This window comes from Pan paniscus, chromosome 2 (genome assembly GCF_029289425.2).
Source record: "Pan paniscus chromosome 2, NHGRI_mPanPan1-v2.0_pri, whole genome shotgun sequence".
Taxonomy (NCBI): Eukaryota; Metazoa; Chordata; class Mammalia; order Primates; family Hominidae; genus Pan; species Pan paniscus.
This window is the reverse complement of record NC_085926.1, coordinates 149,024,699-149,052,505: the sequence shown is the minus strand read 5'-3', so window position 1 is coordinate 149,052,505 and position 27,807 is coordinate 149,024,699. Positions and strand designations below refer to the sequence as shown.

At 39.9% G+C, this 27,807-nt stretch overlaps 1 protein-coding gene across 8 annotated transcripts in view; it reads right to left on the bottom strand.

Moving 5' to 3' along the window:
• MED12L (mediator complex subunit 12L) overlaps positions 1–27,807 on the bottom strand; it is a 349,139-nt gene that overhangs the window by 282,148 nt on the left and 39,184 nt on the right. For all 8 annotated transcript variants that reach the window (XM_055110602.2, XM_055110603.2, XM_057301943.2 and 5 more), the window contains one exon: positions 24,792–24,951. In XM_055110602.2, coding sequence (XP_054966577.1) covers positions 24,792–24,951 — 160 coding nt within the window. The remainder of the gene's footprint in view (positions 1–24,791; positions 24,952–27,807) is intronic.

Here is a 27,807-nt window from a genome sequence, read left to right as displayed (position 1 = left end):
GAGAGGTAGTATAGGGCAGCATTTAGTGCTATCAGCAGAATGGACTTTGGAACAGGATGGCCTGGGGTCCAAATCTCAGATCTGCCACATATTAGTTGTGCAACCTGGAGCAAGGCATTTACCTCTGCTAAATCTCAATCTCATTTTAAAGAGAGGCATTAATAATATACATATGCCTCAGAGTCACTGTAAGGATGAGTCACTTAGCATGAAGCATGCAACACGGAAATCAATAAGTGGTAGTTATTATCACCATCAGGATGAAAGTCAGTAGAAAGGAAACTGATAGACCTTGAGTGTCAATAGACAGCACCTGCTGTCACTAATGTCAGACCCTGCCTCTGCCTCAGCTGAGTTAACACCCCATGATTAATATAATCCAGGCAATGCTCTGGATAAGTATTTATGGAATCAATCAATGTCAGTTTCACTGTTCAGTACCTTCAATGGGCCAGGCGGTGGCTCACACCTGTAATCCCAACACTTTGGGAGGCTGAGGCAGGACGATTGCTTGAGCCTAGGAGTTTGAGGCCAGCCTGGGCAACACTGTGAGACATCATTGTTACAAAAAAATCAACAAAATTAGCCAGGCATGGTGGCACACACCTGTAGTCCCAGCTGCTCAGCAGGCTTAAGTCAGAAGGCCGCTTGAGCCCAGGAGATAAAACCTGCAGTGAGCCCAGATTGCTCCACTGCACTCCAGCCTGGGCAACCGAGTGAGACCCTGTCTCCAAAAAAAAAAAAAAAAAAAAAAAAACACCTTCGATTGATCCACAATTCTTAATGAATTAAGGACAAACTCCTTAGCTAGGAATTAAAATCATTTCAAACACTATCTACCATTTCTCACCATGCTAGCTCCAGTTGCTTTCTCTCTCATGTTTACAGTGCTTTATCCATCTAAAATACAGGCATACTTCATTTTATTGCACTTTGCCTTACTGGGCTTTGTAAATACTGCATTTTTTAAGAAACTGAAGGTTTGTGGCATCATTTTCCCAACAGCATATGTTCACATCATGACTCTGTGTTACATTTTGGTAATTCCCTCAATGTTTCAAACTTTTCAGTTATTATTATGTCTGTTATGGTGATCTGTAATCAGTCATCTTTGAGTGACTTTTGTAAATGTCTTGAGGTGCCACGAACCATTCCCATATAAGACAGCCAACTTAATGGATAAATGTTGCGTGTGTTCTGGCTGTTGCATCAACCTGTCTCTGTCCCATATCTCTCTTCCCACCCCCCACCCAACTTCAGGCCTCCCTATTTCCTGAGACACAATATTAAAATTAGGCCAATGAATGAACCTACAATAACCTTTAAGTGTTCAAGTGAAGAGTCGCACATCTCACTATAAATCAAAAGCTAGAAATGATTAAGCTCAGTGAGGAAGGCATGTTAAAAGCCAAGACAGGCCAGAAGCAAGGTCTCTTATGCCAAACAGCCAACCTGTGGATGCAAAGGAAAGGATCTCAAAGGAAATTAAAAATGCTACTTCAGGCCGGGTGTGGTGGCTCACGCCTGTAATCCCAGCACTTTGGGAGGCAGAGGCAGGTGGATCACGTGGTCAGGAGATGGAGACCATCCTGGCTAACACGGTGAAACACCATCTCTACTAAAAATACAAAAAATTAGCTGGGTGTGGTGGTGGGCGCCTGTAGTCCCAGCTATTCAAGAGGCTGAGGCAGGAGAATGGTGTGAACCCGGGAGGTGGAGCTTGCAGTGAGCCCAGATGGCGCCACTGCACTCCAGCCTGGGCAACACAACGAGACTCTATCTCAAAAAAAAAAAAAAAAAAAAAAAGCTACTTCAGCAGTCATACAAATGATAAGAAAGCAAAACAACTTTATTGCTGATAGGGAGCAAGTTTCAGCAGTCTGGATAGAAGATCAAACCAGCCACAACATGCCCTTTAGGCAAAAGCCTAATCCAGGGCAAGGCCTCAACTCTCTTCAATTCTATGAAGGCTAAGAGAGGAAGCTGCAGAAGAAAAGTTGGAATCTAGCAGGAGCTAGTACATGAAGTTTAAGGAAAGAAGCCATTGTCACAACATGGAAGTATAAGGTGAAGCAGCAATGCTGACGTAGAAGCTGCCACAAGTGATCCAGAAGATCTAGCTGGGATCATTGTTGAAGGTGACTACAGTGAACAACAGATTTTCAAGTTAGACAAAACAGCCTTCTGTTGGAAGAAGATACCATCCAGGACTTTCATAGCTAGAAAAGAGAAGTCAAGGCCTGTCCTTAAAAGACAGGCTGACTTTCCTGTTAGGGACTGATATGGCTGATGACTAACCTAAAACCAATGCTAATTCACCATTTGGAAAAGCCTATGGCCTTTAAGAATTATGTTAAATCTAGTCCGTCTGTTCTCTGTAAATAAAACGACAAAGCTTGGAGGACAGGACATTTGTTTACAGCATGGCTTACAGAATATTTTTAAGCCCACTCTTGAGATCTACTGTTCAGAAAAAAAAGAGATACCTTTCAAAACATGACTGTTCACTGACAAGGCACCTGGTCACCCAAGAGCTCTGATGGAGATGTACAAGGAGATTAATGTTGTTTTCATGCCTGTTAACACAACATCCATTCTGTAGCCCATGATCAAGTAATTTTGACTTTCAAATATTATTATTTAAGACATATATTTCATTAGGCCGTAGCTGCCATAGATAGTGGTTCCTCTGAAGGATCTGGGCACAGTAAACTGAAAAGCTTCTGGAAAGGATTCACCATTCTAGATGCCATTAAGAACACTTGTGATTCATGTGTCAGGGGGTCAAATATTGACTTCCATAGGAGTTTGTAAGAAGTTGATTCCAACCTTCATGGATGAGTTTGAGAGGTTCAAGACTTCAGTGGAGGAGACAGCAACAGATGTGGAAACAGCAAGAGAACTAGAATTAGAAGGGGAGCCTGAAGATGGGACTGAATTGCTGCAACCTCCCAGTAAAATTAAGCATGAAGAGTTGCCTCTTATAAATGAGCAAACAAAGTGGTTTCTTCAGATGGAATCTACTCCTGGTGAAGATGTTGTGAACACTGCTGAAATGACAACAAAGGATTTGGAATATTCCATAAACTTCGTTGATGAAACAGTAGCAGAGTTTGAGAGGACTGACTCCAATTTTGTAAAATGTTACCAAACAGCATCACATGCTACATAGAATTCTTTCATAAAATGAAGAGTCAATGAATGTGGCAAACTTCATTACTGTCTTACTTTAAGACTTAAATTGCTACATCCACCCCCAACCTCCAGCAGCCACCACCTAGATCAGTCAGCAGCCATCAACCCTGAGGCAAGACCTTCTGCTAGCCAAAAGGTTACAACTCAGTGAAGGCTCAGATGACTGTCAGCATTTTTAGGGATGAAGTATTCCTTAATTAAGATGTTACTTTTTTTGACATATGCTATTGCACACTTAATGGACTACAATACAGTGTAAACATAACTTTTATATGCACTACGAAACCAAAATATTCGTGTGATTCACTTTATTGTAGCAGTCTGGAACCCATAATATCTCTGAAGAATGTCTGTACCTTCTCTACTCGCCTGTATTCTAACATTTAGTTCCCTCTAGTCTCTGAACACCACTTCATCACCTAGCAGGGCTTTGTCTCCCGTCTCTGACATATTACAATTTCCTCCATCCTCCATCCCCGTAAAACTACACCTTACACGTAGACAACACCTAAGTATTGATTTCAATCAATACACCATAAGGTCCTCCCAAAATAACTACCAAATCAAGTTCCTTCCCAATGATTCTGTCTCTCATTTCTTGATACAAACTTATTTCTTTTGTAGTTTAAACTCACCACTGCACACCTAAAAGGTTTCAAACATGACAACAGGAAAAAGGCCAAATTCCTTCTCTAATACACTGTCTCTAATATAGCTAAATAGAAGCACCTGTTAATCAATGGCTATAAATGGGCCGGGCAAATATTGGACTTTCCATTCTTTTTCAATAAATTTCCTTGTAAATGTATGTGTAGGTTTTTATATAACCATCTATGAAAAAACTAACTTTGTAAAGATTCATTTTCCTAGCTACTTCCTTTTCCATCATCAAAGCCAGTGGGAACTCACTATGTGAAATGAAATGCAACAGAGATTGTTTTTTTAAAACTCCAACCAAGTCCAGAGACTAAGGAGCAAATCTTTAAGGTGATCCACCTGACACAGCACTTTAAGTCAGAGGTGATGGACTCCTCAATGGAGAAATCCATTTCCTTGGAAATCCTTCTTTAGGCTATATGACTACAATAATACCCCCTTCTGAGTGTGAACAGCCTGCTTCTCAAAGCTGCAGGACACAGAGGGTTTAACCAGCCTGACGTTGGTGCAGACTGAATGAGAGAAAAAAATACAAAATCAAAAATTTCAGTACATGTCAGCTATTATATATACCATTACTCAACCCTCAGTAAGAATGGCTAAAAGATTTTCCACCATTTTTCTCACATTTTCTGTTGTTAAAATACTTTTTTGATCAAAGATACAATTAACAGGGTGAAAAGATAACACACCAATTGGGAGAGAATATTTCAAATCATATATAAAGGAGTTGGATCTAGAATACATGATGAACTATTAAACTCAATAATAAAAAGGCAACCCAGTTAAAAAATAGGCAAAGGATCTGAACAGACATTTCTCCGAAAATAATAAACAAATGGCCAACAAGCACATTTAAGATGGTCAACACCATTAGCCGATAGAGAAATGCAAATCAAAACCATAATGAAATACCGCTAGGACAGCTATAATAAAAAGACTGATAATAACAAGTATTGACAAGAATGCAGAGAAACTGAAATCCTCAGGTGTTCCCCACGGGAATGTAAAATGATAAATGTAATATGTGGAAAACAGTAGGATAGTTCCACAAAAGGTTAAATATAATGTCATCACATAATCCAGTAAGTTATACATACCCAGGAGAACTAGCCTGTATATCTAACAGAAATGACACATGTCCACACAAAGACCTGTAAACAAATGTTCATAGCAGGATGTTCATTATAACCAAAAAGTGAAAACAATCCAATATCCGTCAACTGATACCCAGATAAATAAAATGTGCCATATGCATACAATGGAACACCATTCGGCCCTAAGAGAGAATGAAGTACTGAAACCTGCTACCACATGGATGTACCAGGAAAACATACACTAACTGAAACAAGCCAGTTTCAAAGGACCACATGTTGTATAATTCCATTTATATAAAATGTCCAGAAAAGGCAAATCTACAGAGAAAGTAGGTTAGTGGTTGCCTGCGGCTACTGAAGGCAAATGGGGAGTGACTGCTCATGGGCACGGGGTTTTTCAGGGGTAGTGAAAATGTTCTAAAATGTGGTTAATAGCTTCACAACTCTGTGAACATGCTAAAAAACATTGACTGTAGACTTTAAATGGATGAATTACATAGTATTTCAATTATATCAATAAAGCTGGTTTTTTAATATTCAAATATTTAAAATGTCTTCTTGAAGTACTTAACTACCAATAAAATGAAGTAAAAGATTATTTCTTCATGAAGTAAAAGAAAAGATTACTCCATACTGATAAAAAGTAATCCACTAGGAAATGATATAATTTCACAGGTGAGGGGAGACAGAGAGGATAAGGGGTAGAAACAAGAGTGACTGTGAGTCAATGGTTAAAGCTGGGTGAAGAGTAAATGGGTGTTATTATATACTTCTATATTTGTACATGTTTGAAGTCCCATAATAAAAGGGTTTAAAAGTTAATCAGTTGTACCCTATAAAATGAGCCACAGAAAATCCAAAATCCCATACTCAGCCACTGTTCACATGGGGAATGAAAAGTAGTCAGTGCACTGATTGGCTGCCTGGATAAATAGCCCAAATGAAAACTGCTGCCTCAGTGCCACAAGACCAGCAGAGTCAGACCACTGGCCAGACTGCTGGGTTCTGCTGAATGATCAGATAGTTAAATCAGGTTCTCTGGCTGGAGAGCAGGAAAAGAGAGAAAAGGAGGAGGGGTGGGGATGGGCTGTTGGTACACAGTGGAAATGACACAGCGTGATACATTACTGAAATACATTTTTGCTTTTAAAAAGTTTTCCTCTAACAGAATTACCTGTAGAACACTGGGGACAGATACAGAGTATCTGTTTTTGTCTGGATGACTCATTTTACTATGTTATTTTAAACCAGCCATTTCTCTCTGGTTTTAATTATTGTGCAATGACACTGTGCAAAGTACTGTTACTTAGGGATCAAGCAGGCAGCTCAAGATCAAATAAAATAAAACCCATCAATATGTAGCAGCAAACACTAAATGCCTACCACGACCCTCTACTGGGATATGAGGCTACAAAGAGAAGAAAGTGGCCCTGCCTGAGGTGCACATGACACAAAAGTAGACAGCAACAAGATAAGTGCTCCATTGTACCCTGAGACACAGGAAAGGAAGCAAAGAGGCGTTTCATCCACATATTGGGGAAGGTACAAAGGAGTTCCACACACAGAAATGGCAGCGTGTGACATTTCAGACAATGCAGATGGCAGGAAGGCAGAGGGAGTCACCAGTGAGGCGCAGGAAGGTCCCCAGAGGCCAGAGTTCCTCAAATGCTAGTGCACAAAATGGTCACCAGAGGGTGCTGGTTCAACGCACACGTTTATTTCCAACTCCAGGGATTTTAACTCCAGAGGTGCGGAGTCGGGTGGAGAAATCTGCTTTTTTAATCAGCAGCCTGGAGGACTCTGACCCAGGCAGTGGCAAGCTATGGAGTTTGGTTTTTTATCACAAATGGGTAACTGAAACATTTTAAACACAGCAACGGCAAGATCAGATACGTAAATTAACACTATTTCTCAGGAAGTTGTAGGGGAAACCCTGGAAAGGAGGCTGCCAACTCCATCAGGGAGGTGACTGCAGCAGGGAACGAAGAGGCAGGTGTGACACCTTTGTGAGGCAGAAGAGGAAACACCCTAAAGTGGAGATGAAGGAAAGAGAAAGGGCAGCTAACACATTTCCGAATGGGTGGTCCTGGTGCCATCGATGGAGATGTGGAATTACAGAGAACAGCTGGGGAGGGGTGGCAGGGCTGGGTTCAGTTTGTTATTTCCTTGTTTTACTGAAACTTCTTATTTTGAGATAACTGTAGATTCACATCCAAGTGTAAGAAAGAGATCCCATGGACACTTAACTTAGTTTTGCCAAATGTTAACTTCTTTCAAAACTATAGTACAATATCGCAACCAGCATACTGACACTGAGGCAACTCACCAATCTTACCTAGGTTTCCCAGTTTTCAGTTTAGTTTTGAATACGCCAGATTTAAAATGCTGGAGATATTCATGGGAAAATATGTCAAGGAGCAGGTGGATATGCAAGTCTGATACTCAGAAGGGTCAGGGGAAAGATGCAAATGTAGTGAACATTACCATATGTGGGATGCAATGCCTTAAAGAATGTGTTCATGACTACAGAAGTACCTAGCAGACACAATCCTGGGGACAGACCAGTTTATCATGCAGAGTAACAATATTGGTAGTGCACTCGCTGTGCACTGGCCCTCTTCTAAGCCCCTGACATGCATTAACTAGCTTAAGAGTGGTGAAGGGCACAGGTTCTAGAGTTAGCTGGCCTGGTTCCTGCCCTGGCTCCAATCACTTACCAGCTTTGGAGTTTTAGAGCAAGTCAGCCCCTGGGTGCTTCAGTTACTTGCCTGTAAAACAGGGCTAGTAAGTGTTCTTAGCCTATATAGAATTATTTTGAGGATTAAATGAGATGCAACATGCTAAAACAGTGACTGGCACAGAGCGAGTGCCCAGAAGAAACCAAACTTACATGGTTTATAAGGCTGGGTAGAGAGGAGGCTACAAAAAAGGAGGAAGTAACCTTAGGTGAAAGTAGCATCTCTCCAACCAAGACTGGAGGAAGATGGGTAAGGACAACTGCTGCAGGTAGGTTTGCATGATGCAGGTATGTCAGGGGGGGCAGTGAATAGGTCACTGAGGGAAACTGACAGGACTGTTCCTCTGGGATGTTCCTGGGACAGGTGGAGGGGAAGGGAAGGAAGACTGAAGAGAGAGGTGAAGAGGTGAAGATATGACCAGCCACAGTGAGTAAAGGGCCCTCTGCCTAAGGAGTGAATAACACAGCTGAGGAAGGGGGGCAGTACCCCAGGAAAGACAAGGCCATTATAAGGCAATATCTAAATACTTGCCCAGTTGTGTGTCAGGTAGTCAATGCTTAAGATTTCAGAAGAAAAGAGACCAGCGTGGCCAAGTCGGAAAACAGGGGGCCAAGGCCTCTGACAAGGATACAAATAGGGGAGAGGGGTTGACAAGGGAGGGTCTGACAAGAGCATAAAAGTCTTGTATTGCAAGGTTGCATGGAAACTCCCGACTGCATCTTTCTTCCTGTGAGGTTGCTGGGTTGTATCTAATAGCTGAGGAGAACCACACTGGACACCTTTCTTGGATTCTCCCTTTCGCTGACAGGTCTCCAATTCTCATTTTCATTTTAACGTAAACATGCTAACTGTTGCATTTAGGGATTTTTTTTCCCCCAGTTGTCCTTTTTCCCTATCAACCCTGTACATGCATCTCAAGCTAAGGCATGCGGCAACCACAGAATCCAATTTTAGCCCTTAGAACAAGAATTTCTTATTTGACACATCAGTCACACCACCAGCTTCCCCCACAGCTACACTTTCGGGGGCTTCCTTCTAACAGAGGGACACACCGAACATCTGCCACCAACAGGCTCAGCTCCTTCTCCAGGGCATGAGATAGCTGTCTGAAATTAATGTTGGAATTATCATATGGTAAATTTCTCTCATCTTTTCAGATTTCTATATATACCTGAGTGAGCAACAGCCTTGGCTTTGGTGAAATATTCCTATCATAGGGAATAATAGGGACAGCATTTTTACAAATATTAAATTGGTGCACTTAATTAACCACTTAGGACATATCCCCACAGCCTTCTACATGTGACACCAAGTCATGAGTTTTACTGCCCCCGGACAGGAGGACTGTAGGAAGATGTAAGACTTGTCTTCTAGCAAGACACACAGGCCACCACTTTGCTTCCGTGTAAAGAACACACCTCTGTGCACTCCTCTGGCCAGGTCTTGGGGGACATTGCTCTAGAAGGGGGAAGAGGAGACATGGGGAAGAAAGGGAAGGCACCCACCCTCCTGAAGATTCAGGGGAATGGGAGCAAAAGAAAAATGGAGGACAAGCACTGGTGAAAGACACTTGCTGCTAGCCCCACTCTGAAGACACAGAAGTTATTTAAATTATTACATCAGACATTTCACGACCCTCACTCCTCTCCCAGCTTCTGCTGCAGAGGCAGTGGGAGGAAGTGCCCAATCATCTGAGGAGCAAAAATAAACAAACTATATTTTCTTTTTTCACTTTGCATTGGAATTTAATCCCATGATCAGCTGTAGTTAGAGTAACTTTTCAATAGTTAAAGTGGCATTGTGCTTACTATTTAGGTCCTAAATGCAGTTACTGTAAAGTTTCTATTTCTGAACAAGCTTTAGACAGCTAAGAGTCTTTCATTAGAACACAAATACGACAGACATCATATTGCCAGATGACCGTGTAAAATAACCCTAGAGCAAAAAGCTCTAAAACACAGCAAAAATGCTTACACAGTACACAGACCAGCCAGATCCACCCCGGCTTCCCTCTCATTCCCTGCTCCGGAACTCACTCCTGTGTGATTTTTCTGGAGACTAAAGAATGATGCATGTTATGTTCATTTAATTAAAGCTATTTGCTTTAGCTGTGTTAGATTCACAAAGACATTCCAACTATAATTTATTGACCCTTAACTGTTTTCTACCCAGCATACCCTGTGAATTCCTTGACTACAAAATAACAGATTTGAATCAGGCTTTAGAGCCATGTTATTCCAGGGATTTCACTTGGAAGTTTATACACATTTGGAAAATGAATTTGAAACCTAATGTACTTCTTTTTAATTAAAAAAAAAAAGCTTTCTATTTATCATGGAATTAACATTCCAGTGCAAATTGCAAAAATAAAGAACCTAGCTTTTATAAATAAGTCATTAAAAGGTTAGCTTAGAGCCATTTAAAAAACAAGGCCACTGTATGCACAGTATGGAGCAAGCACCAATTTTTTAAAGGACTATTAAAAAATACACAAAATCTACACTTAAAAATACATGAAATATATCTCAGAGGATATGCATGAAACTGGTAAGAATTATTGCTTCTAAACTATGTAAGGAGGGGTCTGGGAAAGAGGTAGGGGGTCTGAAGACAGTATGTTAGAAAGGAGACTTCACTATCCCTTTCTGAACATTTTGTGTTTTGGACCACATTTTGTAATATTACCTATTAGAAATTTTAGCTCATACAAGAAGCTATCTTTTCTTAAAATTCTCTTGTTTATGCTTTAAGCAACAGATCTGCAAGATGCCCAACAAATTAGAACTCATTAAACATTGAGCTTTTGGAAGCATTCTTCATACCTTAAGCAAACACCATTCCCCCACTCAGCTTCACACAGTTGATCTTCATTTGATGTGAGCAGCATGCATATTCTGTAAATCAAACAGGACCCAGAAACAGAAGTCTAGGATGGAATTTCCCATTCTTCCACTTTCCACGAACTTTCTCCCCTCATTTGTGAAATGGAGGCACTCAGCTACCTCAGAGAATTTTCAAGAAAACTAGCCCAAATGAGAAGCTACGAAACCAGCCTGTAAACTGCCAAAACTTTGAACAAGCTTATTTTGTAGTATACTATCTTCCAGGTATGCACGTATATACCAATAGCCATAAAGAGGGTAGGGAACCATGATTTACCAATTAAATCAAGGTTCTTATTAACATTTTATCATAGAAGATGACTGATTAATTCAAGTGGGAGTGAACATTTACTAGGACTGACTAGAAAAAACTGTTGAGTAGCAATGGATTCTTAACAGAAAATGTGGGACTAGACCATTCACCCAAAGTGACAAGACCAGAAGAAATGACAGCAGTAAAGACTGCAGCGAATATACTATCTGGAACAGAACTATAAACTTAATTCATTTGCTCATAAGTTGCCAAAGAGGAAGATGGAAGATAACTGAAGAACCAAGAACTACTTAAGATCCAAAAAAAAGAGTAAAAAATCCCAATTCTTACTTAAAGGCTAGATTTCTTTAAGGCATAGCTCATATTTTACTACTACAGAAAACTTTCCCTAATTTTTCCAGTTGATCCATTATTTCCTATATGATTACAGGTAATTAGATACTAATGTATTATGCTCCGTTTTAGGTGTGTATCTTGTAACCACAAAAAGATGGTATCCCCTTACAAACAGCACAGCCCCTATTTGGTTAAAAATCTTCACAGCATCTACCCCAATGCATAGACTCTTGATAAACCTTTTTTAAACTAAATCACTCCTTATTCAAGTGAAATACAGTAATTTCTTTCAATGCATTTCTCTAAGAAATTCAAAAACTGGCCAGGCCCAGTGGCTCATGCCTGTAATCCCAGCACTTTTGGAGGTCAAGGCAGGTGGATCACGAGGCCAGGATGTCGAGACCAGCCTGGCCAACACAGTGAAACCCCGTCTCTACTAAAAAAAAAAAAACAAAAAACGCCAGGCACGGTGGCTCACGCCTGTAATCCCAGCACTGTGGGAGGCCAAGGCAGGTGGATCACAAGGTCAGGAGATCAAGACCATCATGGCTAACACGGTGAAACCCCATCTCTACTAAAAATACAAAAACTTAGCTGGGCGTCGTGGCGGGTGCCTGTAGTCCCAGCTACTCGGGAGGCTGAGGCAGGAGAATGGCGTGAACCTGGGATGCAGAGTTTGCAGTGAGCCGAGATTGTGCCACTGCACTCCAGCCTGGGCAACAGAGCGAGACTCCGTCTCAAAAAACAAACAAACAAACAAAATTATCTGCGTGCGGAGGCACGTGCCTGTAATCCCAGCTACTCGGGAGGCTGAGGCAGGAGAACGACTTGAACCCGGGAGGCAGAGGTTGCAATGAGCCAAGACCAGGCCGTTGCACTCCAGCCTGGGCGACAGAACAAGACTCCGTCTCAAAAAATAAATAAATAAATAAATAAATAAATAAATAAATAAATTCAAAAACTATCATGGGCATACATTTTCTTTGATTTCACCAAAAAATTAATTAAACATAAATATACAACCACCACAACCACACACCAGCATTCTAACTTGGAAGAGGGTATAATATTTTTACTTTGGAAAAGCTGAAATATGTTTCCACAGGGCAACAATCGGGCACATAGAGTTACAGTGCAGCATATTAAACTTGTAGAACTTTTTTAAAGTTTCTGTAAATGAGCAAAGTATGATGGCAGTAGCCAGAGGCTGGTGGAGGGGGAGAAAGGGGAGTTGTTCAATGGGCAGTTTCAGTTTTGCAAGAGAAAAAAGTTCTACAAATCAGTTGTACAACAATGTGCACTGAGTTAATACTGCTGTACCATACACTTATTGTTGGTTACAATGGTAAATTTTATGTTATTTTACGTTAATAAAGGGTCTGTAAATAGGGAAAATTTGCAAATTCAATTAACTAAAAAGCTACATACCTGGAAAAATATTAGAGGTCTTCCAATTTTTACAAAGAACATCTACTTCATTTAAGTTAAGGTCCCAAAAAGCAAGCAGTTAGCTTAGAGAAAAGTAAGCTCTTGTAATTTATCTAAGAATAACTAAATTGTAATGCTAGTGGGTAAGATGGCATTCCTTAAACTTCCTCCAAATCTTTTTCATAAAACATTCTTACAGCAAGATATCTTCCAGGAAAAGTGCCAATGACAACAAAAAATAGGCAGTAATAATTTGGGACTGCGATTAGGCTTAGCTAACTTTTGTTTATATGAAAGCTCCTCTTGTGCATGTCTTAAAGAGTCCAATAGTTCTATATGATTTATTGTGAACACGACAGCCTATTGTCCATAAACTCCTCAATTATTCTCCAAAAGCAAATTATTTTCAACTCTTTCATCTGTTGTATTTACCTCTACCTCTAAATAACATGCTTACAGTCCTACTTCCTGATTGTAAGCATTACCCACTGGCTTCCTACATGGAAGATGATGAACATTCAGCTCTCTTTCACCTCCCATCAAGACCTTGCTTACATATTTCTCCTATGCCTGTCTCGCCAATATTCTCCTCTCACAACTTGAGTAGGTCTAGTCCATGTTAATACTATGAAGGAAAACTTGGCAGAATCTAACAAAATGGAAAAATGCACTTACCAGGCATCAATAAGAATTCATGTTTAGCTCAAGAGATAACACAATCACATATAAAAATATTTATAAATATATGTACATACATGAGTTAGTCCACACACATGCATCTCCTTAATCTGTCAACTGAGAGGGCCTAGAAGCAGTGACACCCCAAGTAGCAATAAGCACTCTTTGTGCTCAACTCTTGGTTTCTAATACCACTCTCCTTTAAAGAGAACCAGGGCTCCTTGGAGAAATGGCTCATTATAAGATTGGAGCAGAAAATATACACAATGAACATGGAATGCACCTTCTAGTGCCAGAAAAGAAGAAAGTGCTTAGAAAAGCAAAAACAAAAGCAAACTAAGATGGGTATGTCAAATGGACACAGGACACAGCTGAAAGAGCTCTCAACGGACAAAGGTGGAATAAAATAGAGTATTATAAACCAAAAGACGAAGTAAACATCTATGAATCAATACTGATAGAAATGCTTGAATACATACATACATTAATGAATGAAGGAATAGTAAGTAGGTAGGTAGGTAGGTAGATAAGAGACAAATCACCCATGCAGAAGAATTTTAAATACTTTAAGTAGATACTCTGCCCTCAAGGAGGGGGATGGTTAACTCCCCACTTCTTAAGTGTGGACTGTCCATATTACTTCCTTCCAAAGAGTAAAGTGTGGAAAGGGATGGGAGGGAAATAACTTTACACTGTAAAACCTGGTAAGTGCTACCTCAGCCAGGTGATCAAGGTTAACATCAATAGTCATAAGTCATGGTGACAGCATGTACCCTTGATGTAACATGATGAGAATGACATTTGACTTCTGTAACCCTGGTCTAACCATAAGAAAAATATCAGACAAATTCCAACAGAAGATAACCCTACAATATACCTGACTAGTACTTCTCAAAACTGTCAAACATCACTGAAACTGAGAAAATGTCACAGCCAAGAGAAGCCTAGGGAGATATGAGAACTAAATGTAATATAATATCCTGAATAAGATCCTGAAATGGAAAAGGGTCATTAGGTTAAAACTAAGGAAATCCAAAGTATGGACTGACCCTTTTATAATAATCAATATTGGTTCATTAATTATAATAAATGTATCATATTAATGCAAAATGTTAATAATGGGAGAAACTGTTTGCAAGGGTGAGGAGAATGCATGGGAACTCTGTACTATCTTCTCAATTTCTCTGTAAATCTAAAAAGTTTTTTTAACATTTTTGAAATAAAAACAAGGGACTGGCCAAACTGTAGTACATCCACACAATGAAGGACTAAGAGGCCACAAAAAGGAACAGAGAACATCAAGTAATCACTAGGATATTGTTAAGTTAAAAAAAAAGGCAAGGTATCCAACAGTATATATAGTATGCTAATTACTATGTAAGGAGAAAGAAGAAATAAGAAGATATAAGTATTTGCATATTTTTTGCAAAAATAAAAACTGGAAGATTAAAAACTAGTAAGAAATGGTTACATCTGAAGATGGGGTAAAGGGAATTGTGTGAAAAGATGGAGATAGAAGCAAAACTTCTGCACATCTTTATATAGTTTTGATTCTTGAATATGTCAAGGTATTACATATTCAAAATATAAAATTAGTTCATAAGGGAAAAAAATCAAACCCTAAAATGGAAAACAAACTGAAACAGTGTACCTTACTGCAGAGAGAATCATTTTAAGTGAAACACAGTCTAAAGCTTAAAAAAAAATAAACTTCACATACTTTTAATGTATCAGATTATAATTCTCAAGCCAATATGTTTGTAGCAAGATGAAGCAGGTAAGTAACCATGTTCATTTACTAGAAATCATTTGATTGTTCATGTAACAGAAATGAAATAAACATAAAATTGAAGAAATTACTAAAAACTCTTTCTTGTTAAATAGGAAATGCTAAAGATAAACTGGAAATAGGAAAACCCCCACATACATGCAGATATGTGTGTCTCCATCCATTTACCCACTGACGGGGCCTAGACACAACATCCCAGTAGCAATGAGCACCTTTAGCACCCAGATCTTGCTTTCTAAATACCATTCCCCACTAGAAAGAAGCAGAGTTCCTTAGACAAAAGGCTCTTTGCAGATCTGAGGCAGGAAAATTACAAGCGCCTGGGACATCTTTCTGTGCCAGAAAGCAAGGAGATGTCCCATGACAAATGGTGTCATGTCAAAAGTTTACAAGGAGCTAGAAGGGTCTCTGGCCAATTTTGGGGCAATTTTAACACAAAATTTAACAGAAGTGTACTTGGTTGTAAAATACAGAATAAATAAAAGTTCATGAGCCCATAACAATGATCAAAAATAAACTTTTTTTCGTTCTTTTTTTTTTTTTTTTTTTTTTTTGAGACGGAGTCTAACTCTGTTACCAGGCTGGAGTGCAGTGGTGCAATCTCAGCTCACTACAACCTCCGCCTCCCAGGTTCAAGCGATTCTCCTGCCTCAGCCTCCTGAGTAGCTGGGATTACAGGCACATGCCGCCATGCCCAGTTAATTTTTGTATTTTTAGTAGAGACGGGGTTTCACCATGTTGGCCAGGATGGTCTTGATCTCCTGACCTTGTGATCCACCCACCTTAGCCTCCCAAAGTGCTGGAATTACAGGTGTGAGCCACCGCACACAGCCTCAACTTTTTTAATAAATAAAAAAATAGAGAAACATTTTTCACCACTGTGGAGATGCAACAATTTCTACTCCAAAAATTGAAATCAAAGGAAAAGAATTTAGCATTTATTCTGCCTTTTTTAGAAAGAACTGCAATTTATCACATGAGAGAAAGCCCTCATTTACAGAAGAATGCCTACATCTTGCCATTCCCAAAGAAATAACTATTCCAGGCTCAGTTCATCAACAGATGTTAAAACTTTTAGGTAAAAGATTATTGAGGAATGGAATAGCTGCAGGTACCAAAGTCTCACCCCCAATAGCCCCATTCCTTCTATTGGAGAATGGTTTTTACCAGATAGCCAGAGTTACCTCACCGGTTAAAACCTATTTTTCATGCCTAAGCAAAGTGTGAATTTAAACTAAGCTTATACAAGCACTTCTGTCCAATCTTCAGGATTACTTTCAGCATAAACAAGGCAGATATCGCCTTTATGACAAATGAGATAGAAGGAACACTGTGAAAATGTGGAGGCAATCTTGACAAAACTAAACGCTTGTCCCTGGAATCAAAAAAGTTAGTATGCAATGTCTTCACAGACCCAAACTGCAAGTAAGCTGGTAGGCTTAGATAAGAAACCAGACTGTCAATTATGAGTTTAGCAGGACTTATTTTTGCAGTCCAAATGGCTCAGTGAATATGTCACAAATTAATTACCCACTGTGAAAGAAGGGTGGCTGTTTATTCTTTGTATTTTGGGAGCGATAAGGATAGTGGTTACAAGAGTACAGTCAACCAAGAAAAGTCTCTCATCTGACTCAAATCCCCACAAAACCTCAGGTGGCACAGAGGAAATGACTAGGGGTAAACAGAGCAGTGCCCCAGGCAGTTTAACCACGAAGCATTTTAAGCTTCTTTGAATCTATCTGTTCCCCCAAAAAAGACCTCATGCGCATGATATGTCTTGTCACTTTTCACCATATTGAATACCCAAAAATTCCTAGGCAGAATTAAGGCTGCTCATCTTGCAAGCAGTTTCATATTTCTTTCTCTAGTTTCCATGGCACCCTGGACTTTGCTTTGCTCCTCCTGTTCCCCATAGCACCCATGAGAACAAGAGTTCTGACTCCTCAGATGCTGCTCAGAGCCACCAGTCCCGCAGCCTGCTTCCTGCCAGCATCTTTCCACCTAGAGATGCTTGTTGCCTCCAGTGGCCCAGACCCACACCACACACAGGCCACCAGCAGCTATCACCTCACAGCGAGGAGTGAGGAGCAGGCAGTCTAGTGGCAGGTGCCTGGGCAGGGATCCAACTCCATCTAGGCCAGCAAGTTACTTAACTTCTCTGAGACTCAGGTCCCTCATACACAAAATGGAATAATGAAACCTACATTGCAAGGTTACAGATAAAGTCTGCAAAGTTCCCAACGGAGTAACACAGGATAATCAATAAATACTGGCTGGTAACAGCAGTTCTAAGTAGCAGTTGTCGCATATTATCAATGGTCTACATTTACCGTATGCCAGTCACTGTTCTAAACACTTTAAAGGTATTGATTCATTTCATTCTTAAAAAGTACTATCAGGCCAGGTGTGGTAGCTCACGCCTGTAATCCCAGCCCTTTGGGAGGCCAAGGTGGGCAGATCACCTGAGGTCAGGAGTTCAAGACCAGCCTGGCCAACATGGTGAAACCTCGTCTCTACAAAAATTAGAGGAGCACGATGGCAGGTGCCTGTAATCCCAGCTACTTGGGAGGCTGAGGTGGGGAATTGCTTGAACCTGAGAGCGGAGGTTGGCGTGAGCCGAGATCACACCAATGCACTCCAGCCTGAGCGACAGAGGAGACTCCATCTCAAATAAAAATAAATAAATAAATAAGTACTGTCAATTATCCTTATTTTTTACAGACAAGAAACTGAGGGAAAGAGTCATAACAATAATAGTAATAATAAACCCTTCCATGGCTTTTCATCATGCACCAGAGGGAACTCACATATCTCACTCTGGCAAACAAACCTTCACACAGGCTTTCAGCACCTCCCCACTGGTAACTGATGCTCAAGCTGAAGTTAAATCCTGGAGGTGCAACAAGTCAAACTATTTGATAACGTATTTCTCTGCAGACATCATCCTTCTGTCAGAAATGCCCTTCCCTGAACAACAGCCCACTCCAGCTGTGTCCTCCTAGGAAACGTCTCTTCTTGCAAAAGTATACACCTAAGTCACTTCCTCTGTGAATCTCCTGGATGTCCCAAGTTCCCTCAGTGGCTTATTCCTTAAGACTTCCTCTGTATTTTCTTCCTGTCACTATGAAGTCTTCCTTCTCTAATATTTGATTGTTTGGATGCATGTCCCCTACTCATACTGCAAATACCTAGAGGGCAGTGATTACACTGTCACACTCTTGTCCTCACTGACCAGCGGTGTCCAGCACAGGCTCTGGAGCCAAGTTTGGACACTTATGCTGAAGGGTTCTGTGCACCACCTGCACATCACCATCCTCATCCACGAAATGAGAATAACATATCTCTTTCACAGGCTATCTGAATAATAAGTCATAAAACGGACAAAATATACATAGAACCCAGCAAACATTTACTAATGAAATGGGGAACACTGTATCACTGCACAACAGAAGAACCGTGGCAGAGAGCCAATAGACCTGGTGAGGGACTGACCATTTTCAAACAGGCCAAAAAAAAAAACAAAACCAAAAAACCCCACAACAGCAAGGGATGGGGCATTCCCACGGCTGACAAGCTTCTCCAAACAACCTAGATCATTACCCAGCACACATCGGGAGCTGATTCAACCTTGAAATGCAGTTAGCACCGTATCCCTGCTTATCACAATACCGGGGATTCCATAAGTGCTCAAGAAATGCTGTTAACAGTGACAGCAATAACAGCAATAAATGCTGTAGTTATTATTAGTTGATTCAGCAACAATAAGACTCCTCATGGGGAAAATTCCTATAAATAAATGTACAAAATTCCGTTATTTACTATAAAGTCATATTTCCTAATCTGTTCAAAGACTTCAATTGCATAACTCAATGTGAGTTTTACTTTTTCATTTTTAAGTATTAGCTAGCCTGTTTTAAATAATTTTCTCTGGTGAGCTCAAAATATTTAAGGCAGCTAACAATCTTGTTCTCTTAAAAATGAAACTTAATTCAACTCTAAAAATATCTGAAACCGAACATGCATTATTTCTGGCATACTCTCCCTCAAGTAGCAACATCAACTATTTCATGACATTTTCTAAACATCGTGTCCACCTAAACCTTTTTTTTTTTTCAGGTCTCACAAGGACTAAGAATTACAAACTCTTCTTTCAGGCTTCCCTAATTCCCCTCTATTTAAAATCTCTGTCCTGATATTCAGATTTGTCCAAGTCAAATATTTCATTACCCACTTTGAAGTTACACATGAGACCTCACTCAGAAACCCAAGGCACTTCTCACTCCTCTCACTTTTGTGTATACAGTGTACTGGGTACGTCTTTGCTGACTGCAAGCTCCCCAGGGCAGCAACCCATTTAATCTACATTTGAGATCTGTAACTCTCTGCATAACGACAGTAAGGATCTCTGTGTTGCTCCTTGTTGCTGTGAGCCCACTTAACTTTGGGAAAAGTTCCCTTCAATAAAATCAAACAGCAGTGCTTTATAGCTCTGCTCCAATGCTGAACGTAGGAACTGAAAATAAAACACGTTTCTATTACAAAGGAATAAAAGTCATTTCTACCGAAAACACTTTACAAATCCTAAGAACAATCATCAAGACAACGGAAGTCATAAAACCAATGCCAGAAAAGGGTGACACTTGATAGTCAATCTTTTCCCAAACGTGCTGAATGATTCTTTTTGCTATCAATGCCAGAACACAGAACCTATTACTAGAAGTTAATCTTCTGAAGTGTATGTGATTTAATCCAATTCAACACATATATATGTGTGTACTCCCTTGGCTGTATCCCTTGCTAGGAGTGTGAAACTTGCTACATTACATTATGGCTATGTCTACACAGCCAAATGCTTTCAAATATACTGTATAATTTGCTTTTAAAAGTTGAAAAAGCTGCTGACGACAAAGGAGAATGTCAGAGGTATCAGGTGTAACAAAGTGACAGTAAAACAAGATTAGATATTTGAAAAACATGCTCTTTTCATATAGTATAAACAGAATCCTTCATTTTCAATTAAAATACATATAAGAATATAGAGAAAGGAACTGTATATTTACACAGGTAAATTACTAATTACAAAGGGTAGAATAGTAACTTTGAAGGAGAAAAATTCGATAGACACCACCTTACCCAAATCATCAAAGTTACCACCATCAGTATTGGGATATGATATACTGATACATTCACAGCATCACCTCCAGGCTATTCCAAGCAAAGGTATGTAACTTAAATCTATTAATGAGAAACTGGAGAAAGGAAAAATCAATGGACAGTCTACAAAATAACTGGTGTGCCTCCTTCAAAAATATCAAGGTCAAAAGAAAATGGCTAACGAACTGTTCTAGATTAAAGACAACTAAAAAAACATGACAAAGGCAACACAGACACTGGATTGAATCAAGATTGAAAAGACTGATGTCTGGAGAAGCTAAGGACTTTCCATTAAATCACCTCGTCTCTTAGTGGCAGCACTGACAAAAGTAAAGCCCAAAGCTCCCTCTGAGATGCTAGACCTGGGAACTTAGGGGTAAACTCCTGAAATTCATACATTTTAAAAATATTTCTCTTTTTAGCCTTTGGCCTGTCTTAGTTCAAAGCCTGGATACTCTAACATAAGAAATATTATTATAGGCACTTGATCTTCATGTAGTTAATATTCACAATTTTAAGTATACATTAATAATCATAAAAACCCATGAACTGCAATATACTGTAAATCAACTGGATCAAAAAACAGAATCGTATGTTATCTGGCTTACAGAGGAAGAAAAAATACAGCTAGTGACTAAACCTAGAAATCCATCCATTATGGGTATGCAAAAAATAAAAGTTTTAACTTTTTGGTGGGGAGAAAAATAACCCTCCAAAGTCCAACCAGCCATAGTGATAAGGAAATTAATGGTAAAACTAATGAATCCAACAAGTCCATAACGTTCTTAAGTAGAAACTGGAGCTATACTTCCCTCCATTTAGTAGGGGAAATCATGTGGTCCTGGTGAAACACTCATATCTGGGATTTCCCAGAAATTACATAACCTTTCCAAATTATCAAGATCTATCAAACTGTTTTTTGTTTTTGTTTGTTTGTTTGTTTGTTTTTTGAGGGAGAGGGTCTCTCTCTGTTGCCCAGGCTGGAGTGCAGTGGCTCAATCCCAGCTCACTGCAGCCTCAACTTCCTGGGCTCAAGCTATCCCCTCACCTCAGCCTCCTGAGTAGCTGGGAATACAGGTGTGCACCACCACACCTTACTAATTTTTTTGGTGGGGAGGGTTGGAGAGACAAAGTCTCACTATGTTGCCTAGATTGGTCTTAAACTTCTGGGCTCAAGCGATCTTCCTGCCCTGTTCTCCCAAAGTGGTGGGATTATAGGCATGAGCCACCATGCCTGGCTTGAACTCTTATTTGCTCTAAAATCGTTTTAAGTTTCAGTTGTAAAAATCATTCCTGCACTTCCTTTTTGCATTTTTGTAGCAGTCAAAGTCAGATTAAATTGAACATCAGGAAAAACACTGACAAGAACATGTTACCAAAAAAGTATATATGAAGAGAACATAAGGAATGGAGTAGTCTCTCCGATATAGCTGGTGATAATGAAAGTTTCAAGGATTATCAATTGGGAGAAATTTTTTTAAATACATACATACACAGATGCAGAAATATGTAATCACATCACACACACACACACACAAACATAAATGTTTCAGGCCTAATTATTCATTTATTTATTTTAAAAATTACTGACCACCTTGTGTATGCCAAGTACTGTCTTCAGAGACTCAGCACTGAACAAATCTAGTGAAGTTCTTCATGGAGCCTGTGTTGTACTTGGGAGTGGATGTAGACAGATGATCAAAAATTAATAAAAAATATAACATCAGATGGTGTTAAGAACAATGAAGAAAAATAAAGCAGAATAAGAAGACAGTAACAGGGAGATATTTTGGCAGCAGTGGTTGGAGAAGGCTTTTCTTAGGAAGCGCGTCTGGGCAGAGACCGCAGTGGAGCAAGGGAGCAGGCCCATGTGCACCCACAGGTGAAGGAAGAGCCGCGCCCACAGGTCAGCACGGCTCTGAGTTTGGAATGTGCAGGCAGGTCGCTGGCGTCGCTGAGTTACACAATCTGAGTGGGACAAGGGGCCATGCAAGAATTCTGGGCATAAGGGTGGCGTAATTTCTGCCCTAACAGGATCATTCTGGCTACAAAGTGGAAAGCTGACATTAGAGGAACAAAAACAAAAACAAGAAGATTGGCTAAAACCCTGCCATAGACAGGCAAAGGTGGTGGTGGTTTGGCCAGAGTAACAGCAGGGACACAGAAGACCAAGTTTTCAGATTCTGCTTTTATTTTGAAAGTAAAGATGACAAGATTGTTGACGGACTGAATGTAGGATTTTGAGAGAAAGATAAATACCAGGAATGACAATTTGGCTCTTACCCTTACCCACCCAATAACTACACATAACATTTACTAAGAAGTAATGTCAGGAAGAAACAGTTAAGGGATGGCAAGAAATCAAGACCTTGATTTGATATACATTATGTTTCAGATGCCGATTCAGACACTTCAGATGTCATCAAAGTGAAGGTGGCTAGTAAGCAATTGGATATCCAGGTCCTGGGGAGAAGTATTAATAAATCCAATGGAGACTGGTTGGGCAGTGGCTCACCCTGTAATCCCAGTACTCTGGGTGGTGCAGGTGAGAGGATCACTTGAGCCCAGGCATTCCAAAAAAGCCTGGGCAACACAGTGAGACCCTGTCTCTACAAAACATTAAAGAATTAGCCAGGCAGGGTGACACATGCCTATAGTCCCAACAACTTGAGAGGCTGAGGCAGGAAGATCACTTCAGCCCAGGAGTTTGAGGAAACAGTGAGTTATGATCATGCCACTGCACTCCAACATGGGTGACTGAGACCCCCCACCTCTAAAAATAAATAAATAAATAAGTTAATCCAGTGGAGATACACACACACACACACACACAAATGTAGATATATGAAGAAATATGTGTGTGTGAAGGCTGAATTTTGCTGAATGAATGAAACTTCAAAAAGGATAACAGAGGAGAAGGGAGAAGAGAAACTTGAACATCATGTTGTATCTACTTCAGCACTATTTGAAAATTTTGTAATGAAAATGTATTACTTTAGTAATAAAAAGGGGCACTTCTTTTGTATTCCCTCAAATAAAATAAAATGCTGATGGGGGGAATAAACTCAGAGAAATATAAAGATAATAGAAGACCACCGTGAAAACAACACTAAGAGGCCATCACTGTTAACTTGTGGATTACTACCTTCCAGGATTTTTTCCTGGGCATTTCTTCTCTAAAATACAGTTTCTTTTTGCTTATTTCTTTTAACACGTATAGGATGATGCTGAACTCAAAGATGGCAGCCACAGAATTCAGACCATGTTTTTGTTTTTAATTTTAAGTGTTCGTGCTTTTAGAGTGTGCTCCAATCACACCACTCCCCACCACTTTATACCCCAACTCATTTATCCAGGGCACCACCTGGCATCTGAAGACGTCTGTACTTTCTGTCCCTCCTCCTCAGAGATTTGTGATTGGACTCTCCCTTACAAAACCATAAGCTGTTTTCATTTCATAAGGAATTATTTATAAACCCAATCTCTAAATGGTCATATTTATATATAACTCTTTATGTACATTTCTGGTTTAGCATCACATCTTCTACAAAGCATGCTTTAGCACCACCTCGAGAAGTCACGGTCTAGAAACCAACATAGTGGGGACTCTGACTCAAAATACTGACCATGGCCAGCGTAATTCTGGACACTGGGGACTTGGTGAGAATAAGACCAACATTCCTGCCCTTATGGGCCTTACATTTTAGTGTATGTGAGGTGGGGCACAGAGTGACAGATACAAATATTTTAAACATAATTTCAGATATTGAGATGGACATTGAATAAAATAATAACATGTGAGAACATAACCAGAAGTAGAGGGTGAAGAGAGAAAGAGAGGGAATGCAATTTAGGTAGGTGGCCAGACAAAGCCTCCTGCAGAAATGACATTTAAGCCAAAGCTGCAGTGAAGAGACAGAAGCATGCAAATATTCCAGAGAAGACCAACCAAGTACAACAAACAAGAAACACAGAAGCCCTGAAAAGGGAAGGAGCTCTGCTCAGCATATTAGGGAGATAGAAGGAAGGCACTGTGGCTGGAACATCACAGGAAGGGGGGGAGCCGGGGGTGGGGGCAGATCAGCGATGACTTCACTGGCCACAGTATAGAATCTGGATCTGTATTCCCACTGTAATAAAAAATTGCTGCAAATTTATAAATAGAAACAATATACCATTTAGGTTTGGAGATTAGTATAGTAGTTATGCAGAGAATACAATGTAAGGAGCAAAAGTAACAGCAGAGAAAGCTGCTAGAAGGCTGTGACTCCATCCAGTTAAGAGATGTCAGTGGCTTGAACCAGCATTTCAACAGCTGTGGTGGTGAAAAGTGTTCAGATTCAGGATATATTTTGGCAGTAAGATCAACAGCCCTTGCTAATGGAGTCAGGATTCTGAGACTGAGTAAACTAGGAATAGCTGCCCTATCCATACCCGAGCAAATCAGTCTCACCACGGACCTTCTCAACACTCACCATGCTGGGCTGTATCCAGAGGGTGCAGGCAACAATTACTTGCAAAATCAATAATGAAATGTAAGGTGTATTGTATTCTCTCACTTACCCAAATTCGGATCAGGAGCCTGACGTTTCTTAATTTTAGCTTCAGATATAGCAGAATAATAGGCACAAGTCATCTTGATCAGCCACGTTGCTCGAACCATTGGCACAGAATATTTAGCTAAATATGCAAAAACATCTTCTTTTTTACTAAGGATAGGAACCTAAAAAGAAACAACATAGTATATTTATAATAATCACATACTGTGTTCATCACTAGATAAACCTAAATAAAGGGGAAGCAAAAGAAAGAGTCTGTAAGTTACCTGCTGGCCCTAAGAAAGTATATCCTTGATGGATTTTCAAATAGTGCATGTAGTTTTTGTTTTTTTAAAGGAACATTTTAAGCCAATTTTCATTAAGAAAAAAATAATCAAAACTAGGTGTAGCACAATATAAAAGTTTCATTAGTTGTGCTTTTCATTTTTTTTAAATAAATGATTTTCAAATTCTCAGATGCTGAGAGCTACTCATCTTATCAACAGAGCAAGGAAAAATAATTTCATGACAGTCCTCCAAAGAATTTATCTCAAAATTGGAAGGGATAGACCAAGTGAAAATTGTCCCTACTCTATATTTTATCCAGGACCTTTTTTTGTGTGTGTACAAAGCTTTCTGATTAAAATTTCATAAGAGTAACAATTTCCAGAAAGCTTCTAAAAGTGACATTAGTACAAAATTTAAAAGAGAGGCTACAATGATGGATCAGTGAATCTGCCTAATAAACACTGAGCCAGAAATAGCTAGGTAATTAATTTACTGGTTGAAATTAGGCCCTTGAGGCAGTTAATTATGTCTTCCAGACCACAAAGGTACTATTTAGCAAATTAGTATCCCCACGTACACTGAATGGTTTGAAAGAGTTAATTCATTCTTCTAGTATCCCTCATAAATATCCTAAGAATAGCCCATTCATCTATATCATCTATTCAAATTTATGAATATAGAGGAAGAAAAACAGTGAACAAAGACTATATTAGCCATGATGCAGCAGGATGAGAGCAATGAGACTGAGGGCCAAGGACATGCCCCACGCCAGCCATGACCCCCTCTGTACTCCACTCCTGAATGAAACCTGTTTGGCTAAGCCCTTCATTCCTGGGATCCTCATTTATGAGCTGTGTTATTAACATCAACCCTGTTCACCTCACAGGGTAGTTATAAGGATAAAGCAAAACAATTACATGAATCAAAATTACAATGATTATTGTGTTGTCAGTTCCAAGGATTTCTCCATGCCAACCAAAGTGCTTTCAGGCCATGGATGTGACCCTTTCTTAGAGGATCCTGAGCATCACTACTATAAATACCAAGAGCCCTGGTCTCTCTGTCCCAAACTCTTACTTGATTTTGTGAAAATCAAGGCTTCAAACCAGCTAACTGATTCATATAGCATGGCATTTTTCTCTTAACCAAACCCTCACTCATACAGTGGATATCTGTGCACTGACATGTCACAAATTTGACCATTCACACACTTGGTACAAAGTGTGATCCTAGAATAATTCTTTTTAAGAGCTCATTCTTTTAGTATGTGGCCCTTAAAAACAAGCAAACTATTTCACCTGGTCTTGCCAAAGAACCATAAAGCTTTTCAATGCTGAAGGAAAAGCTGCCTGGGTTGCACAGTAAGATGCAGCATATAGGCCCTGCACGGCAGCTCAGGACTATTAATACCAGCACTTTGGGAAGCAGAGGCAGGTGGATCACTTGAGCCTAGGAGTTTGAGACCAGCCTGGGCAGCATGGCAAAACCTTACTAAAATATAAAAATCAGGTGAGTGTGGTGGCACACACCTGTGGCCCTAGCTACTCAGGAGGCTGAGGTGGGAGAATTGCTTGAGCCTGGGAGGTGGAGGTTGCAGTGAGCCAAGATCATGCCACTGCACTCCAGTCTGGGCAATACAGCAAGATCATGTCTCAAAAAAAAAAAAAAAAGAGGATGCAGTATATCCACATACATATTTTATGGGCAATTGAAGAGACTTTAGGTCATGTACAGTTCCTGCCTTGGGTGCTGACTTCAGAACACAGACCCCATGACAGAGGCGATTACACTGCACCCAACACAACTAAACAGGAGATAAAAGTCATATAGGCCAACGCTAGAAGGCTTCCTCTCTGCAGACCGATACTAAATTTTATCTCTTTTAGACAAAAAAGATACAATTTAACAGGAACATTTCCTGAAAATTAGGCTTACAAGGCACATCTCTCATGGAGCACAAGGCTCTCGGTTTACTGGCCATCATTTAAGTCAGGGACAAGAAAAGCACAGAGTTCAATATTCAGTTCAAGACCCGAGTTGCTGCTTTTCACTAGAATGCACAGTGTGGTGTCAGTGAGTTAAATTTTCATTGTCAAGGTGAGACTGTCTCTCATTCAGACATGCCAAAAGGTTATACAGGTCAAGGCCTAAAACATAAACAAGTGCAAGTTAGCATGTCCAACAGAGTCACCACTAGTAGTTATCTTTCACAGATGCCTAAAGGATTTCCTTTGAACTACAATTGGCAGAGGGGAAAAAATAAAACATCTGAATTTGTGAAATGTTTAGATGAGACAGCAAACAAAATTCAGCACAGATCTTACATTAACAGCACAATGCAAACCTCTACCTCACTGTCTCCGTACTAGCAGAACCCCATGAGAACTGGTTGTTGCAAATCAAGACTTCGGAATTAAGAAGAACATATGTGAAAGAAGTTACTCAATTAAGAAAGCAGACCGACCAGACACATATTAATAATTTTGTCAAATCTACAGTTGGGCCCACTCAAAAAGAAAAATACGTTTATATTGACTGAAGTATTGACTTCCTCACCTTGTTGCATTACATGTTATTCAGTAAAGAATCCATCTGATTTTAAATGATACCTAAAACTTGGCAATCACAGGGCAGTTGTCTGGTTCTAAATCAAGCTACAGCTGCATCTAAGTACAGAGAAAATTAAGACACCTAGCATGTGCTGGCTTTCAATCCACAAAAGGGTGTCCTATCACCTTTCTCCTTGGATGCAC